The sequence below is a fragment of the Nothobranchius furzeri genome, chromosome 12 (assembly GCF_043380555.1).
Source record: "Nothobranchius furzeri strain GRZ-AD chromosome 12, NfurGRZ-RIMD1, whole genome shotgun sequence".
Lineage (NCBI taxonomy): Eukaryota > Metazoa > Chordata > Actinopteri > Cyprinodontiformes > Nothobranchiidae > Nothobranchius > Nothobranchius furzeri.
The window spans coordinates 23,447,328-23,467,737 of NC_091752.1; the positions used below are offsets into that span (position 1 = coordinate 23,447,328).

The window sequence follows — 20,410 nt, forward strand, 5'->3', positions numbered from 1 at the left end:
AATAGAAAGCAATTTTCCCAGGAAACCAGAAGTATGATCAAAACTCAATAGTTGTGTAACTAAAACATTGATTCACAAAAACTAGTTAAAACTTGACCATGCAAAGAAAGATTTGCCTAACATCACATAATGCCACTGCCCTTTTAGGGTCTGAACTCATTTCACAGGAACTGAGGGTGAAATGATAAATTAACCCCAGTTACATAAATTCTGAACGATTTTGTGGAAATTGTGCAGGCTAAATCTTCCACACAGAAGGGAAGAAGTAAGTTATGAGCCCAACGTTAAAGGGCTGGCATTTACGCTGGGTTGTGTGTGTGTGTGTGTGTGTGTGTGTGTGTGTGTGTGTGTGTGTGTGTGTGTGTGTGTGTGTGTGTGTGTGTGTGTGTGTGTGTGTGTGTGTGTGTGTGTGTGTGTGTGTGTGTGTGTGTGTGTGTGAATCATATGAACTGATGAACTGAAGGGGTTCAAAAAAATTTTTTACTGGAAGGGTTTGCTTATTTAAGCAAGACTGCACTCTTAGAAAGTAAATGTTAAATTTACTTTAACAATTTATGTCAACTGGTGCCACTAAACCTAGCTGCTTAAAGCAACCCTAAAGATGTTTTAACACTTAACCCATTCACTACCAGCCGTTTCCTGATCAGTAAAGCCCTTCGCTGCCAGCGTTTCTCATCGCTTTTTTAAGAGTCACCGAACGTTGCGCGCTAGGACGATGTCGACGCCAAAACAGCCAAAACAAAGTGGAGACTCACCTCTTACATCAGGAAGAATCCGTGCGTTTCGAGCTTTATCCGTTCTTTCATAATCCGTTGTTGATTTGTGATCGGCAGAAGCTTTTCTGGTTTGCGCCTCACTTTTATGACAGCAGCGGCCCAAAATGATCTCCTAACACATAGATTTTCTGCTTCATGGTCACGTGACCTGTGATGTATGTGGATGAAGATCGGCTTTAGAGCTGAGATGTTTGTTCTCATGATGCGGGGGCTCGATCCGATGCCTGCACAGTAAAAAAAATGTAAATGACGACTTTAGTCGTCATTGGTAGTGAACGGTTGGATTTAAAATGACGACTTTAGTCGTCAATGACAGTGAATGGGTTACGGCTACTGCTTTCAAACTGGTTTCAGTCGTTCTTACGCAACTTCAAATGGGACATCACTCTGCAGCCCTCTGCAGACTAGAATGCATCAAACAACTCTTGTGTTCGGGTCAGCGCCTGTGGAAACTTGCTGTATAATAACATACTGTGTTAGTAGCTCTAAAGGCTAGCAGTTGGCTTTTTCAGTTTGCCACTCATCAATAAAAAGTGCAAGAAGAAATTGTTTGCTTCTTTTTTTGGCCTCATAAAGGAACATAGAAATTAAGAGAGTAATGTCTTTAGAGGTGAGCAAAGAGCTAAACCCAGAGTGAACGTCGGTATGGCTAACACTTGTTTGAGTGATTTAAAGGAGGCATCTAAGTCATAGACTAATGGTGACCTGGCTTTGTTGCTACTGGACTTTTAATTTTTTTTGTCCAACAGTGTATATCTTTTTACTTTGTAGCTTATTTAATATGTATTGGCTTGTGTTAGCATTAGCTCATTGTTTGCATTAGCAACAGCAGGCTACGGCAGGGTTGTTTATAACAGTGGTAATTCTGTTTTCAGCCAGTAGGGGGGAGAAGCAGGTAACTTACTGAGTGTTACTTTAAATGTACACATACATTTACTTTTGTAAAAACATATATCATTCTTTACATTTATGCAACAAGGTTTAGTGCAGGGAAAGACAACTCTCAGCCCTGACGGTCATTATTAACATGTTTTAGTCATTTCCCTGCTTGGACACACCTGATTGTGGTCAGCAGGAGATTCAAATGCTTCTTTTGAGCAGCTGGTTTTCCCCCACATCGAGACCCTCACAGCCTCCCCTCCTGGACCCCCTGCTGTTTGTCTACAGTAGAAGATGCCATCAACATCGCTCTACACTTTATCCTGCAGCATCTGGACTCCCCGGGTACCTACATCAGGATCATGTTCGTGGACTTTAGCTCTGCCTTCAACACAATCCTGCCAGACCTCCTCCAAGTCAACCTGTCCCAGATGAACGTGCCTGACCCAATCTGCAGGTGGATCACTGACTTCCTGATGGACAGGAAGCAGCAAGTGAGGCCGGGGTAAAGGTCTCGAGCCTGCAAACCATCATCACCGGTTCCCCTCAGAGCTGTGTTCTCTACCTTCTGCTCTTCTCCCTTTACACCAACGGCTGTACCTCAAACCACGAGTTTGTGAAGCTTATTACGTTTACAGACTATACCACCATCATCGGACTCATCTCTGATGGGGATGTCTACTTACAGACTGGAGGTTGAACTGTCCTGGAGCAGCCGCAGCAACCTGGTGCTAAACAACCAGAAGACAGCGGAGGTTGTTGTGGACTTTAGGAAGCACACAGCGTCACTCCCCCCATAACGATGTTGGACTCATGCCACTTACTGGGCTTCACCATCAACCAATACCTCAAGTGGGAGCCTACCATCACCTCCATCATTAAAAAGGCCTAGCAGAGGATGTACTTTCTGAAGCAGCTGAAGAAATTCAACCTATCAGTACAGTCGATGAAGCAGTTCACACCGCAATGATTGAGTCCATCCTCACCTCTTCATTCACCATGTGGAACGCTGGAGCCACCATCAGGGACATGAAGAGACTGCAGCGTGTCATGAGCTCTGCTGAGAAGGTTATTGGCTGCAAACTCCCCTCCATACAGGATGTGCACACCTCCAGGACACTGAGGCACTCAGGTGGGATCACAGCAGACCCACCTCACCCTGGACACAGTCTCTTTGACTCACTCCCATCTGTCAGGAGCCAGAACCTCTCACCACAAAAACAGTTTCTTCCCTCTGCGGTCGGACTCATGAAAGACCTCCCCACTCCAGCTGCTTTGTTTCAGTCACATGACCCTAGTGTTGTGTTTGCGCCTGAACTGGCCCACTCTGACCAGTACCTTTACTGTAGGTGCTTCGCTAATTATTGATTCCCTATATTTTTATCATTTCATTGTGTTTATTTCTTAATTCTAATTTTGGTTACAATTATTTTACTGCTGCAATTTCCTACTGTTGTGATTCTCGCACATATGACAGTAAAACCCTTCTGATTCTGGTTCTGAAGGCAAGGCAGGTTAAGTCTCTTGCCCAAGGACACAACAGCAGCATTCTCTGGTCAGAGCCAGGATCGAACCTGCAACATTCCGATTACTGAATAACCCACTCTACCTCCTGGGCTACTGCTGTCTGATAAAGTATCAGTGTTTGGAGAAAATATGATTGAAAACCTTTTTAAACGTTTGATGAATGCGTTTAGAGACTTTCTTCTGGATGCTGTGACCAAATTTCATTGCAGTCAATAAGCTGCTGTTTTCTACATATAGAACCACTCCAGCCTACTGACAGGAAAAAAAAAGTTCATTTTAAAAGTAATGCTGCATGCTATTCCCAATCGCTTTGGGCTGTGCCTACTAACTGGTGGGAGACAATTACAGTGACAACCTGTCAGTCCCATAGACGACTGTCCATCCTGACGAAATTTGTTGAAACACCTCCACTGCTGTTAGACAAGTAATTAATCCAACTTTGTTTCTGTCTGACACAAAATTAACTTTCAGGATGTTTGTTTCAGTTCAGTGAGTTTTCACTGAAACTAACCGAATCCTCTTTTTCATTCACTAACATCTTTTATTCATAACGGTTTTTCTATACCATGGGTCCTTAATGATACTGGTGCAATTTGAGCTTAAAGAACAAAGTCTACTGGTTTCATTTCAAATATTCATGGTTAGGGGGAGAACTGATTAAAAGTGATAGACACTTTCTGATTGCCAAAATTACAACCTGCTCGTGGCCATTTCATTTGAGGCTATTGATTTGTTTTATGCAGCCTGCTGAATAGTTAGCCCAGTGGCAGCGCCAGGGGGGCACTAGGGGCGCTATAGCTACCCCTGGATCAGTCATTGCACCCCCATAGCACCCCCATGTAAATGTTAGATTTTTTTTTCCACAATTAAATTTTAATTTAATGTGTAGATGTGATAATATTTAACATACAAAACAAAAATAATCAGTAAATTATCATATAGATAGTAAAAACTTAAACCAAAACAGGAAATTGATGTTAACCTTTGACCTCATTTAGTGAAAGGTAGAGCTAGTGGTAAAATGGATCGGTTTTTGTTGCCCACATTTCCACGGGTTCAGTCAGAAATGAATAAATCTTTGGAAGGGATCTCAGCCACTGATTTAGCCCCGTGTGGAAGCATGTAAAAATTAATGTAATGGAAAATTTTCTTTTTAGTTACATCTAGTGGTTCGAAAGAGGTTTTATCCTCTTTGAAAGATGTTGATGTCTGTTTCTTAAAGTTACAATATGTATTTTGTTGTTGTTGTTGTTAGCCTCAAGGGCAAAATGCCGATTATCACTTGTAAGTCGCTTTGGACAAAAGCGTCTGCTAAATACATAAACATAAACACATTTTTACTGTTGATCTCTGGAAGGGCTGATGAAGAATTTCTCTGACCCGTGGACCATCAGCATCAGTTCCCCTCAGGGCTGTGTTCTCTCCCCTCTACTCTTCTCCCTACATCAACCTTATCAAGTTTGCAGCACCGCCATTGGATGAGTCTGCCCACAGAATAGAGGTTGAACGGCTGATCTCCTGGTGGAGCCACAACAACCTGGTGCTAAATACCCAGAAGACAGCGGAGGTTGTTGTGGATTTTAGGAAGCACCAGCTCCACTCCCCCCACATCTCTGTCCGACACTCCCATCACGATGGTGAACTCATGTCGCTTCCTGGGCACCACCATCACCCAGGACCTCAAGTGGGTGCCTACCATCATTTCCATCATAAAAAAGGCCCAGCAGAGGATATACTTCCTGTGGCAGCTGAAGAAATTTATCCTGCCAGTACATTCGATGAGGCAGTTCTACACCGCAATCATCGAGTCCATCCTCACCTCTTGAATTACTGTGTGGTATGCTGAAGCCACCAACTGGGACATGAAGAGACTGCAGCGTGTTTTACGCTGTGCTGAGAAGATAATTGAATGCAAGCTCCCCTCCTTACAAGCCCTGTGCACCTCCAGGACACTGAGGCATGCAGGTTGGGTCACCGCTGACCCGTGTCACCCTGGACACAGTTTTTTGACTAGCTTCCATCGGGTAAGAGGCTCAGATCCATTCGAACCAGAGCCTCACATCACAAAAACACTTTCTTCCCCTCTGCTGTTGGACTCATGAATGACAATCCTAGGGCTGCCCAATCCAGTCACTCAGTTTCAGTCACATGACCCTATGTGGTGTTTGTACCTGAACTGATCCACTCTGATCAGTACCTACACTGTCTTGTATATAATAGTCGTTTCTCTAATTATTCCCACTTTATATTATTATTTCATCATTATTATATTCTTACTTCCTGCATTTACTTATCTCTTATTTTTATCTTTCTTTTTGCACCAAGTATCACAGCAATTTCCTAATGTTGAGATGTCTTGCACACGTGGCAATAAAACCCTTCTGATTCTGGAAATAGCCATCAAAATGTTCAAAATGAATTATGTTATGTCCAGTCACTGAAAAATATTGGTGGATTTGTAACATATAACCATAAAAATCGGGTCTAAAGCACATAAGCAGCAAGTCTAGTGTCTTTGCAGGACGCCATAATATTACACGCCGTTTCCTTCTCGGCTTGGGGCCCTGCACCTGTCGATGACGTCACACTAGATGATTGGCTGGATGTACGACCTACGGAAGTTATGTTACCATGTTACAGTAAAAGAACATAATTGAAAAAGAGATGCAATATATTTTGGCGAGCGGTATTGCCATAATATGATGATGTCATCAGCAGGTGCAGGACCCAGAGGAGATCCAGAAACAACAGCGCCAGAAAACTAGCATCAGCATTGCATTCTCTTGATGGAATTAACTGAAGCACCATCAAAGTCTGAGGAGTCACGTTGGGGTTGCATGCTTTCTGCTACACGCATAACAACATTTATCGTAATGTTTTTTTAATCAGGGCGATATGGTGTAAAACTACCCTGAAATGTATGTACTGCCCCCTAGTGCCAGGAAAATACACACTTCCACTTTAACATTATTCATAAAGAGAAGTTTTTTTTTAATTTTTTTGGTGCATGTATTTTTGTTCTAATTTAATTGTGATAAATGATTTACCAGAATAACGTTTTCTTGAGTAGATTATTTTAATTCTTAAGCTTTAGGTTAGTAAAATCCAGCCAGCGATATTTAAACAATTGCAAGCGTGTTACAGCTTCAATTATTGAAAAAGAAAGAAAAAACACAACCCTGAGTCTCCGTCTCACTGTGAGATCATACATATAAATTGTGTAAAGCGCCATGTTGTTTATGATGGAAAAATGTCTAATAAAGTATCAGGAATATAAGGAGAAATCCCAAGTGAGATAAACAACCAAAAACAAGCTCTTTGGAGTCTAGCTCAAAGGATCAAACTGCAGAGTGACGAAAGGGGATTTCCATGCAGATTTGAAAGAAACGTCTAAGAAAACAAATTATATTAAACATGATGTTTTGACAAACATGGCTTCTTTCACAGGAAAATAGAACATGATTCAGAGGCTTTCCCAGATTCTCAGAAGTACAAAGAGCAGGGAATGACGTGGGAGCTGAAATTAATTTAAAAAGATTTTTTTATTATTACTATTACTGATGCATGAATCTTATTAATATTACGCATGTGTATAATGATAAGGAAAACAAATCTGCATTTGGACTGAGTTATCTTTCAACACACCTGTTCTCTTCTTTTTGCCGCACTGACTCATGCGCCTTGCAGGCTCGCAGGTGCAGCGCTGAGTCCCACATCAAAGAAAACCCGAACCGCATTAAACATTGTTTCCACATCAGTGAGGACTTTGCAGCTGATTTTCTGAGCAGTCAAATTCAAATTTGAAAAGGAAAGTTGAGCGAATTTTGCGCTTTTACGCATGAATGGAGACAGTGGGAGAATGGAATGATTCCACTTACCGAGCGAGTTCCCGATGAGTGAGACGAAGAACACGACGATGTAAGCCACGATTAGGACCCATTCATACTCTTTGGGGTGTAAGTACTCAGACCAGATGTATCTCAGAAGTTCGTCGTCCGTCTCCATGTTGGAGTGCAGCTCCGTGCAGTTGGCCACATGAACAGGATGTTTACATTCATCGTAATCCAAATTCCCGGTGATCCCGGACATCCTTAAAATGCGCTTCTCTGTTGCTGCGGAGAGCCGCGCGTGTGCTGAGACCGCAGGTTGTTGAGCTGACTGGCTACGAGGACGCACAATAACCCCGTCAGAACGACGGTGAGGCTGATGTCCCCTCTGCCTCTGCGTCTTCTAACGGTCACAACAGGGTTAAACAGCAGCACGTCCGTAACGAGTCCAGCTGGAAGTAACGGGGCTCACGTGAGATCAAAGTCGGTTGAAGCTCCCGGGGGGGAAAATGCGCTGGTAACACTTTACAATAAGGGTCCATTTATTAATGTTACTAAATGTTAATAAACGAAGAATCCCTTTATTAACGTTACTGATATTGTGAATTGTTAAGTTTCCTTAAGGTTAGGACAAAATGCCTGGGGGAGGGTCTGCTTAGCAATGCACTGCTTAATAATAACATTATGTTACGGCTGCCAGCCTGGTCTGTGAGATTGAGGAGCCAGGATCACCCAACCCCGGTGATCAGCCTGACACCGCCCCTCCTTCCCCTCTCTTCCAGGCTGCTGAGGAGCACAGCTGAGCTGAATCCTACCAACACCTGGGATAAAAAGGCTGTGCCTTCAGCAGTCTGGGAGGCAGCAGTGCAGGGGTTCTGCTGTCCTCCAGGCCTCATTTTGTTTTCAACCCCTTCGAGTTCAAGAGTTTTAACTTAAATAGTTTTAACTCTGACTGATCCCAATGGGTCTTTGTTTGTTAAGGTTAACTTGGTTTGCTCCAATTTAATTGACTCCGGTTTTAAACACCTTCTGTTCGGTAAAGCCTTTAACATAAGTTTTTACCAGGTGTTTTAAGTCAGTAGATTGCTTTAGACTTTATCAACTTCTGGATTTTAAAAACACCTTCTGTTTGGTGAAACCTTTAATAAGTTTTAACCAGGTGTTTTTTTTAGTGGGTAATTGGTTTAATGTTAACCTTTTTGATGAGGCAGCAGTGCAGGGGTTCTGCTGTCCTCCAGGCCTCATTTTGGTTTTAACCCCTTCGTTTTGAGAGGAGTTAACTTTATGGTGTTAACTCTGAGTTATGAGCTTTCAAAGGGTGAAGCTCCTAGATGTTCTTCGTTTTAAAGAGACTTTATGGAGTTTTGAATTTTTATGCTTGCGATTGCCCCCTCAGGCCAAAAGCGTAACGGCAGCTTCAATAGTAGGCTCGTGCACGAGGCGCATGCTGTACATGCACACTCCTTAACGAAAATAACAGCTGAGACAGTCCCTTGTGTGTGTGTGTGTGTGTGTGTGTGTGTGTGTGTGTGTGTGTGTGTGTGTGTGTGTGTGTGTGTGTGTGTGTGTGTGTGTGTGGCCAGGAGGACAGGAGAACACGCAGTTAATTAATTAAATAATTTGGTTCTGTACCTTTCTCTTCAGCACAGCCGACAAAGGTTTAAGATGGGTCAGCCTGCATGCTCAGACCATTCCATTCCCTTGCTTGAAAAATTGTTCCAAAATGAAAGTTGAACCCACATCTTTTTTATCTGTGAATTCAACGCCATTCGGCGTGTCTCAAATAAAAATTTGGGCATCTTACTGTAAAAAAAAATATACCATTAATGTAAAAAAGAAACTCTAAATACTGTAAAGCATGTCTAATGTTTGATTCTCTCTCATAATTTTAATTGAAAGTTTTACTTTGAGAGCACATTTTCCTGAACGATTAAAATGTGATTAATTTAGATTAATTAATTACAAAGCCTGTAATTAATTAGATTAAAATTTTTAATCAAGTCCCAGCCCTAATTTATAGATAGATAGATAGATAGATAGATAGATAGATATAGATAGATAGATAGATAGATAGATAGATAGATAGATAGATAGATAGATAGATAGATAGATATATGACACACCCCAGATAGTTTTCTTTGTGCAGTATTTTGCATTTGGTGCATTATCATTATCTGGGGGCATTAAATCATTTTTTTCAAGCACAGTGGCACAGGAGTTAAGTTCTCGCCCCATAATCGGAAGGTTGCAGGTTCGAGCCCCCCTCAGTCTGTCACTGTCATTGTGTCCTTGGGTAAGACACTTAACCCCCCTTTGCCTGCTGGTGGTGGTCGGAGGGACCGGTGGCGCCAGTGCTTGGCAGCCTCTATCAGTGCACCCCAGGGCAGCTGTGGCTCAATACCACCAGCGTGTGAATGGGTGAATGACTGATTGTGTTGTAATGCACCTTGGGGTAGCCTGGCAAGCCAGACTAAATAAATGTATTATTTAACAACATAAAACAAACTTTGCAAAGCAAGAATTTGGTCTAGTTCACTAAGCAAGCCTTGGGGTGTTCCAGGACTCAAATACAGACCATTTACCATTTACCTGAAAAAAAAACTATTAATAAGCTGATGGAATTCTTTCTAAAGACTTAATTCATTAAGTGGTGAACAGTAAATAACAGAAGTTTGACCAGAAACATGCCTGGAAGAACAGAAAATTATAAGGATTTAAAGCAAAGCAGAACACAACTGTGACAATGCAGCGAGATCAGCAGAGACCAGGTGGAACCTGAGTCAAAGCATGATGCTGGGAGAAGAAAGGAGGCTTGCAGTTGTGAATCTTAACTCAGCTGAACCCAGTGACCAGCAGATAATGCTGAAATGTTTTTAAAGTGGAAAAAAAAAGATGAAGTTGGATTCAATGGTGCCGGAAAAGCTGGGTTCCTGAGGAGAAAGTCGGAAATTTCCCATGAGAGGGTAACACTGAGGGCTGGAGTTCAAACAGGTGGGATCTGAGAGGAGAATAAAGCTTGGCATTAGAAACCGGAAAGTGAAGCATAAAGTTTAAGGTGAACAAATAACTGCTGGCAAGAGTGCCTGCGTGGAACGCATGGCAGGTCAGTATGGGTCTTTGTTGGTGCAGCTGGTGGAGAACATCTGATTACCATACAGAGAACGGGACACTCAGAAATGCTGTGCGCTGTCTTGAGACCAAAAGACCAGAAAGTACAAGAGGTATCGGAATCCCTCAGGAGAAGAAAAGCATTCAGAAAGAAGATCCAGTAAGTGTCAACCACAAAACGTGTCACACACACAAGCTGCATTGAAAACGAGGTACAGCATTTATAGGTGTCCATGTCAAATAAAAACCTTAATCAATAAGTGACATTAGAAGGCCCACACATTATCCTCCTAATACAGACGTCTGTGGTTTCTGAATTCCACCCTTGTGTTTTTTTGTTTTTGTTTTAATTTTCTTTCAGAACATTGTTTAATTAGGTAACATGTTTTCAAACAGAAAATTGCCCAGAGCGTCACTCTGCTGTGTTCTGGCTTGCCCTCTTTTATCGCTCATTCTGCTCTGATGTCTTCCTCAAATAAGCAGCATATGTAGGCATTCACAAGCTGTAGCAGAAAGTGTGACTCACCAGATCAGATAAAAGCTTTTTCTGTTGCTCCGTGGTCCGGTTGGAAGACTGTGTCAGGTGCTTTATATGGCAGACCCAGATCATCTTGTCCTGGTGAGACAGGCCCGCTGATCGAGGTTATTAAAATTGAGACAGACACATGTCAGAAATGTTCTAATGAAGAAGAAAAATAAGTTGTTACTGTCTAAGGCTCATTTAAATGTCTTATGGTGAGTATAAACAATAAATGAGTCATTTATTTAGTATTTTTTCTCTTTCTTTATATTACAAGAACACTTCTATCTAACAGCAATATTCTCCTTTATATTAGCTCCAACATCAGGCAGGCAGTGTTAATAGTTATTTACACATCGTAGCATTTTTGTTTATTAAATGTAGTGAAGTCAAGTTAACACACATAGCTTTTATTTTGTACAATTGAAGGCTGGAGCATGAAATGACTTGGATTCCATCTGGCGTTCATTCTTTCTTCTCGTGTGGAGCACTGGGATTATTTGCATGCTTTCTGAAGGCCTGATGTAGACTCTGCTGATAGCGACTGGCAGGAATCTAAGATGTCCGTTGCCAAAGCTTCCCGTGACCAAAAGATAGCTCAAAATCAAACCAACGTCTTACTCAACACTGGATGGATGGAGTTCAGTGCCTTCAGTATGGCTTTGAAGAGATCTTTTGATATTGCTGGCCTTTGATTGGTAATGGCCCAAATAGCCATCGTCACTATTTCCAGTGGCAGTGGAATAACGGTACCCCTGTTTTACCAAGTAATGGTATCACATGGTATGAAAGTTACGTTACATGACAACACAAGAGCCTCTTCTGGGGGTTACTGATGTGTGTAAGAATGGTACCTTATGTATCTTGTGCTCTTCCACTTACCTGGTCTGGGTTGTGTGAGCACTCATCCAACTCTATCATCCAACTCCTCAAGTAGGATTCCAAGTCGTTCCCAGACCAGCCTAGTGAGGTAATACCTCCTTGGTTGGACCCAGGCTACTTCCTGGGAAAAAACACCCTTGAACCATCTTCCATCCTAACCACATTTCTGATCCACTTTAGCTGGATTCTTTTGCAGTGGAGGAGAAGTGGTTCTACTCAAATTTCTTTCTGGATGTCCACACTCTGTGTCCAAGGCTGTCTGTCTGACCTGTATGGGCAATCCATTTACATTGCCCTCAGGGGCGTCGGACTGGGGGGGGAAAGGGTACCGTTTACCCAGGGCCCACTGCAGGGAGGGGCCCTGAGACAGCTTTGAATAAAAATGTTTTATTGTTGTTGTTTTTTCCCCCCAACTTACTTAATGTCTTAATAAACGTCTCTTTACCTGGACAAAGAGGTTAAGAAACAGAATTTCGCCTTAAAAATAAAAACTGAATAATCTCTGAGGCATCTATCACCCCTTAAAAATGTGCAAAGTGGTTTAGTCCACACCAGCGGCCAGGGGCTGCACGGCAGCATGTACAGCTATGAGACATCGCAGATGCCGACAGCCAGAGCTGGAGGCAGGAGAGTCAGTCATGTCTTTTCCCAAGAAAGGGAAATCTGGCTTCCAGAAAAGAAAAGAAAAGAAGGAGAAGGAGAAAAAGTTAATTGAACGGAAGCAAGTATTGACTAGGTTCTTCAAGAAGGAAGGTGAGCAGCAGAACACAGTTTTAGCTGATATTAGCTAGCTCTCAGAAGCTGCATTCATGTTAGGTGTTCAGTGTTCATTTTTGGGAGCTTATGATAGACATTGTCCTCTAAAATATCATAAGCAAAACTTAAAAAAAAGGTCCCCACCCTGGATTGTTAGGGGATTGGAAAGGGCTTGCCAGAAAAAGAAATCACTGTATCTGGATTTTCTAAAAAATCCAACAAAGGAAAAAGAAAAAAGGCATAAGGAATATAAAAACAAATTAACTACAATAATAAGGAAGCAAAAAAAGGAATATTATGATCAGCTTTTCCTAAAACACAAAAATAATATTAAAGGTACATGGAATGTGTTAAATAAATTAATAAGAAATACAAAAGAAGCAGGTATAGATATTCACAATAAAAATGGAAAGAACATTGCAAATGAGTTTAATAAATATTTTGTGAATGTTGGCCCTAATCTAGCTAAAAAGCTGCCAGAAGTTGACATTAACCATGAAATAAATAAAAATAATAATACAATGTTTTTGAGCAGTGTAAGCCAAAGTGACGTGATCCAAGCGGTACATAGTTTCAAAAGTTAAAAGTCCTTAGATTTTCATGGGATGGATATGTCTCTCATCAAGGAGGTTATCCATTGCATTATTGAACCTTTTACTTATATTTGTAATAAATCCTTTTCAAGTGGCACAGTCCCTGAACAAATGAAAATAGCCAGAGTTATTCCTATTTATAAAAGTGGTGATAAATGATTAGCTTGTAACTATAGACCTATCTCTTTACTGCCACAGTTTTCAAAGATACTTGAGAAACTTTTTGTAATTAGATTTGAAGCATTTACCAACAAGTTTGATCTTTTAAATGACCATCAGTATGGGTTTAGGAAGAATCGTTCAACCTCATTAGCAGTTATGGATTTGGTAGAGCAGATTGCAACAGCAGTGGATCAAAAACTTAATGTAGTGGCTGTCTTGATTGACTTGAGTAAGGCATTTGATACAATTGATCACACATACCTGCTCAAGAAATGTGAATACTATGGTCTTCGTGGTAAAACCAATCAATGGCTTGAAAGTTATTTAAGCAGTAGATTTCAATATGTTAATGTTAATGATATAGATTCACAGCTTGAAAGAGTAATATGTGGTGTACCGCAAGGCTCGGTGCTCGGACCGAAATTATTCAACCTATACCTGAACGACATATTTTCTGTATCGTCTCGGTTAAAATTTATTATGTTTGCAGATGATACAAATTTCATTTGTATGGGAAAAGATATGAGTAAATTATTACAAGAGGTTGAAAACGAATTGGATTCAATTAAAAAATGGTTTGATTACAACAAGCTATCACTAAATGAAAATAAAACCAAATTTATGATATTTTCAGGGAAAAGGGACAATGACGGTGCTAAGCTGTATTTAAATGGAGTCCCAATTGAACAAGTACATGAAACTAAATTCCTAGGTGTGATTATTGATATTAAACTCAGTTGGAAACCACACATTGAATATATCAAACGGCAAGTGTCTAAATCTATTGCTATACATTATAAAACTAATGATGTACTAAATAAAAAAGCCTTGTTTTTAATTTATAGCTCTTTAGTTATGCCTTATTTGTCTTACTGTGCAGAGGCTTGGGGAAATGCAGTAAAACATGTGTTGAGACTGTATTTAAATTACAAAAAAAGGCGATTAAAATAGTTAATAAATTGGGATACCTCGAACCAACCCATTATCTATTTATTCAAACTAAAACGCTAAAATTAGGAGATATTATTAAAGTAAAATTCTTAGAGATTCTTCATAAAGTAGTTAATGATAATATCCCAAATTGCATAAAAGTTTATTTCAAACCAAGAGATGATCATTATAATCTCAGAGGTGTATTTATGTTTGAATGTGTAAAAGCCAGAACTAATGTGAAATCAAGATGTGTTTCCGTTCTTGGTGTGAAATTGTGGAATGAGTTATATGATGATTTGAAGAAATGTACTTCTTTACTAAAGTTTAAAGCAGGTGTAAAGTGTCACATATTTACAGGGTATGAAAAGTAAGTATAGACATTAATGAATTTTCATTGTGGTTATTTATATTGGGGAAAATAAAAGAAATGTATATTGGTTATGTATCTTAGGTGGAAAATAGGGTAGGCTAAAATAAGCTTTGCTTCTGCCTATTCCTTTTTTGGTTTAAATTCAAATTGTTAATATTGTTTTGTTTGAAAAAAAAATTTATGTTAATGCTATAAACCAAAATAAAGACCGAAAGAAAGAAGAAAGAAAGTGTTAAACGCCTTTAGTTTCACCATCAAGATCAAATAAAAATTAATTACTGTTATCAGTGATAACACTAATAAATTTATATATATATATTAATCAGAATTATTATCGCGGGCGGCCGCCGCCAATTAATTTGCGGACCTCGCAGTAAAAACAGGTTCACTCTGTGTGGATATTTCAGCTCCTTCCCAGTCATGGACCAGGACAAACTTGGTATCGATGGATTCGTGGTAATCTCAGGAATGAGAAGCTGACACTGTTTTTCGTATAGCATGATGACACTGGTGTTAGAGGATTGTTATTGACCTGGTTAGATATTTTAAGCCTATTTTAAATTTCTTTATATTTGATCTTGAAAACGGACAATCTTATAATTTGGCTGATAATGCAGGGATTATAAAATTTAGAGTACATTACATTCACAGAGAGAACCTGGTTTATTTCATGTCATATGTATTTAATATATCAAGATATATCAGTATTAGCAAAGCTTAACATCATGAACCATGACAGACATGACTGAAGAGCAGATGAAGATATCATGCCAGGCACTGATGAGAAAATATTACAAGGATCTCACAGCTGAATTTGGGAATGAGATGCTACACCTGAGAACAATATATGGTGCCACATTTCCACACATTCAGTCTCCTCTTGAGCTGCTTAATGCCATCTACAGGATGCAATTACAGAGCATTTTTGGAGAAGTTTGTATTGGACTGAGAATATTTTGCACACTACCTGTGACTGTTGCTGGGGGTGAACGGGCTTTTAGCAAACTGAAACTGGTGAAAAATTATTTGAGATCAACAATGTCCCAGGATAGACTGAACAGCCTAGCTCTTCTGTCTATTGAAAGCCAATTAGCCAAAGGATTGGACTTTAAAGATCTCATAAGTGATTTTGCTAACATGAAGACCCGTCAGTGGGCATTTACTGGAAAATAAATTCCAGGATTTTTGTTTGAACACATTGTTGGCAAATAAAAATAATTATATGTGAAGTCTGGGCATTTCACTTTTATTATGCTGGCATTTGTATTTGCTCAATATAGAGGTTAAACTAAGATCATATTTATTGTCTTGTCTTATAGCATGACAAAAAATGTTTAAGAGAGATATTAAGTAATTGAGCATGGGGGCCCACCTGGAAGACTTGTACCTAGGGCCCAGAATTGGGTGCTACGCCCCTGATTGCCCTTACTCACCAAAGTAAATATTCAAATTAGCTTGAAATGTTACATTTTTATATGCATAAACTGTGGTCAACGCTCCATAGTCATGTGCCATCTTGAAATACAGTAGCTGTTTAGGGACATACAAGGTGACGTGAAAGTTCCCCTCCCTCCAAACATTGTCCGGGGGCGGCACCAGTTCTCTTTGTGGCCGCCTTTCTGGTATGGAGAAATTCTGCTCCTTTCCCTTGGCCAGCTCTAACTACATGTGATCGCTGGATTGAAAGCTGGAAATAATTTCTAACTGTGGCGGTGTGCGCACGGCTGTGGGGAGAGGGAAATGAGTGGCACAGCAGACACGACAAACACGTTAGGTACGACAGATGTGTTAGGCGCAGCAGCACTTGAGCGAGAGGTCACAGCTGCTGGAAATGACTGATCAGACCCATTCTACATCTATTCACAGGATATGGACAGATGGCTCACAATCCCCAAAATGGACGCTGACTGCAAGAAGCAGCAGAAACTGCCAATAAATCTTTCAGAAAGTTGAAAGCTGGCGTGTGGTGTTTTCATATCATGTTTGATCCCTGTGGTCTACTGTAGCTGCAATACCTACTCTGAACTTTGTGGCACTGAGGAATAGAACATTTTTACACATTGGGGCTTTAACATTGCCACTAATGTAACATTACGAAATGGCCTCATTTTGAGATCCCACAGATCAAATGCACAGCCAGATCAACTTACCCTGGCTATGGCACATCCTACAGTCTTTTCCCCTCACAGGAGTCTCGAAGTCTGCATGTAGTCCCTTTAATCAGAGCCTACTTCCTCACACCAGCTGGACTGAGAGATAATAAAACATAAACAATAGACATTTTCTCCTCCAAGATCCATCACAGAGGAACTCTTTAAAATAAACTTCTTTATTCCAAGAAGAAGAAAGAAGATTTTATAATTAAAAATAATCATGGAATGAAATTTTGTTACTGCTGAGAAAAAATAATGAAAATTTTCATTAATCTGTGCTCAATGATTGTTTTAGTATGTTTACTTGACAAGATCATAACATTTGCACTCACAAGTAAAGTTACGTTAAAAACGCATGACACATAAGTTAACCTTTTGCCCAGATTCAGAGTCTCCATCACAGAGGGTGTGTCTCTGCGATGCTTGGTAACATCTCTCAAACTTGTCAGCCCCTGATTGGCTGGCCAAACCATAATATCAATTCTTTAAAACTATATGGCTTTGAGTAATTCGTCAGTTCTAGAGCGAGCTTCAGACTGGCCATCTTTAGCACCTCTTTAACCACAAGGATTTTGACACGTCGTCAAAACCTTAAACCTTTTTCGCGCCTGCCAAGCTGAACAACAAGACAGTTTTCCTGCAGAACAAAGCTGACTCAAAACTCCTTCAGAGTTATTTTTAAGACTCTTGGTTTAATCTATTGTTGTGACCTGGGGAGACATCCCAGGACTAATCTGGGCGCATCAAGGTTTTTTTTTTTTTTGTTTTTTTTTTTACCGTGTCCTGTCTGGCTGTGAAGCAAGCAGAATTGATGTCTGAATGCTGGTGACAAGCCTTACAGATTTATTCTCAGGCGGAGCATCAAAGCGTTTGCTTTTAATGTCACGCCTGATACTTAAAACTTTATTGTTATTGTTGTTGAATGCTTTGTAATTCCGACCAGACACGGAGACAGAGGTGAAAGAGAAAGGAAGAGAAAAGGTGGAGAGAGAGGAGGGGGGGGGGGGGGGGTTCCACAAAAATAAACAATGAACAAGAGTCTGCTTCTAAACCTGCAGAAAAAGACAAAAAAAAACAAAAGGACACAAAAAAGGGACACAACAACAATACAACAAGATCTATCTATCACTGCGTCAACTTGATGAAAAAAAAACAAAAAAACTATATATATATATATATATATATATATATATATAATCAACATTGCTTAACTGAAGAATCACGATAATAAATCACAATGCATTAAGTGCCCCCCATAGTCTTAAGACATGTGTTGAACGTGCCCAAGCCCATACTTTTGAGAGCACCATGTGAGCACCTGTGTGTGTACACGCGCTTGTTTATTTAAGGTTTCTCTATAGGAGCGTCCAACAGAGAGTGTGAGGGACCACAGATCCGCCCCCCAAAGATGCGCAGGAGACGGGGGGAGCTCCAAGTCCCAGAGATCCAGGCGTTGCCCCAGAATGCAGGAACCCCAAGGAGACTGCAACCAGAAAGGCCCCCTCCCCCCTCGAGAGGCACAGAGGATCGCCCCGGGGGGCCACAACCAGCAGCCGGCAGAGTCCCTGGAGATATCAGCGGCAAGCCCACAGGCCCGCCCGCAGCCTCCCACCCCCTAGCCGGCCGAGCCCGGGACCCAGCGACCCGGGACCCAGGGGTGACCACCCCCGCCGGGGACCCAGCAGAGCCCAGGGACCCAGACCCCACCAGGCAGCCACCGGGATCTATCAGGCAGATGCCAAAATCTTAAACCCCCAGACCTGGTTGCCACGAACACTCAGGCAGACCATGGCACAAGCCCCCACACCAGGTGTGGCAGGGGGAGGGGGGACAGAGATCTATATCATCAAGAGAAGTTCCAGGAGAGGGGAGGACCCAAAGGCCCCACCTGACATATACAGTCATACACAAACACAGTCATACACTCCCTCCCTCATGCTCACACATGCACATACAACCCAAGACTTACAAAAATGCACGCCGGACACTCACTCATGCTCCCCATACACACCCTATTAACTCTGGTCCCGGTACTGCTGCACATGGAGTACAACCATCACCGGTAACCAGAGTTTGACCCTTTCTGCTGGGGTGCTGATGAGCAGGCTCCCCCGCCCAACGCTGAGCACAGCAACCCACCACCCCAGACCCCAACCAGACGGCCAGATCTCCCTCCTAGCCTCCAGCCCCAGGAAGCCTAGCAACAACAGAGGTGGCTAAGACCCCTAGTCTCCCTCCACCTGCTCCAATATAGTGTTGTGTGATCATGAGGTGTATTCCATGGCTGTGGTGAGTGGGCAGTGCGGGCATCATCCGGCATATGCCAGCTGATGCCACCGCACCACCCCACTTACACCCTCAGCCATCAGTGTCTAAGTGCGGTTTAAAATTGGAAGTGGGCACCGGCACTCGGGAGGAGGCTGAAATATTCCCCTGCCAAATGCCATTGAATGTGCTCACTTCCAAGGCCCTAAGTGTGTGTTTGTGTGGAATGTCGTCAGTGGAAGTGTATAAGGTGCAAATAAAATTGGGGGGCAGGTTGCCACAGGAATGCGGAAATGGGGTCCATACCCGCACTCCCTGACTTGCCCACCCCCCAAGGTCCTATGTGTATGTTTGTGTGATGATGTGAGGGAGCAGGAGGAGAGAAATATGCGGGGATGGGGAGGAATGGCTGGTTGGGCTTAGCCCTCCAGGGAGCCAGCTCCCCTACTGGCCCCAATAGGCACCTCTGTTGTCAAACTGCCACCCAGGGCATGGAGACCCCAGCCCATCCTGCCAGGCCCAAAGCAGCAGCATTACAAAGCCTCACGGAGTCCGAGGGCACCAACCCAGCCCCATCCCAGCAGAATATCTATGGCCACCCCTGCATTTGCACAACTTCCAGAATATATAAGACATGGGACATCCAGGTAAGGTTTGGTCCTCCCCGTCCTGGACCTCCCCCTCCCCTGTGATGGAACGGCAGAGGAGCCAAGGTCTACCTGATGCCCCCGAACCCGGGCCAGGCACTGCTGAGTGTTCCTGCCTTCTTCCCGGCAGCATACATGTCAGGACCCGACCCCCAAGGCCCCGCCCAGATCCCCACACGGGGCCGGCCACCCCCACACCCCGAGCCCCCAGGCCCCCACCCAGACCCGCCCAGGGGTATTGCAGCCGCCAGGCAGTGACCCATGGCCGCCGCCAAGATCCCCAAGGGGCCCCACTCACAACCGCCAGTAGTCCACCCCCCGAGGCAACCCAAGCACCTCCAGAGGGGGGCAACAGCCCCCCAGTCCCAGACACCCCCAGTGAACCCACCTCCAGGGAACATCCGGATACTCCAAACTCAGACCCCACACCCCCCCACCCACACCATCCCGCAGGACAACATCAATGGCCCCCCACCCTCGCTATGTGATGGAACCAATCAAAGGAGCCCAGAGAGATTCATCTGAAGTGGAAGCAGAGGCTATATCAAGTGCAATATGATCTAACAAAAGATTTCTATACTGGTTAATGCAGAGACTTTCTCTATTTTTCCAATTCAAAAGGATAGTTTTCTTAGCGATGCATATGGCAGTCAGAACCACGTGAACCAAAGATGTTGCAATCGGGACATCGTGCAGCTGTCCCAGTAAACAAAGAGAGGGGGAAGTTGGGATATGACATTTCAGACATTTTGACAGATCCTCACATACTCTACCCCAAAATTCCTGGACAGGTGGGCAGGACCACAGTGCATGAATGTAATTGTCAGAAATGTTGTTTGTGCAGTGTGTACAGGTGTCAGACGACACAAACCCCATCTTGAACATCCAATGACCTGTATAGTGTACTCTGTGTAGAATTTTGTACTGAATTAATTGTAAATTGGGGTGTCTGATCATTTTAAAAGTTTTTAAACAAGTTTGGGACCAGAAGTCCTGGTCAAAGCTAACTGAT

At 42.4% G+C, this 20,410-nt stretch overlaps 1 protein-coding gene across 1 annotated transcript in view; it reads right to left on the bottom strand.

Annotated features, from left to right (window-relative positions):
- Window positions 1-7,408, bottom strand: part of hcrtr2 (hypocretin (orexin) receptor 2) — a 48,020-nt gene extending 40,612 nt beyond the window's left edge. Inside the window, exon 1 of the mRNA XM_015944538.3 lies at window positions 7,061-7,408. Within this exon, the coding sequence (XP_015800024.3) occupies window positions 7,061-7,271 (211 nt within the window). The 5' untranslated portion in view covers window positions 7,272-7,408. The remainder of the gene's footprint in view (window positions 1-7,060) is intronic.
- Between the last annotated feature and the right edge of the window lie 13,002 nt (window positions 7,409-20,410).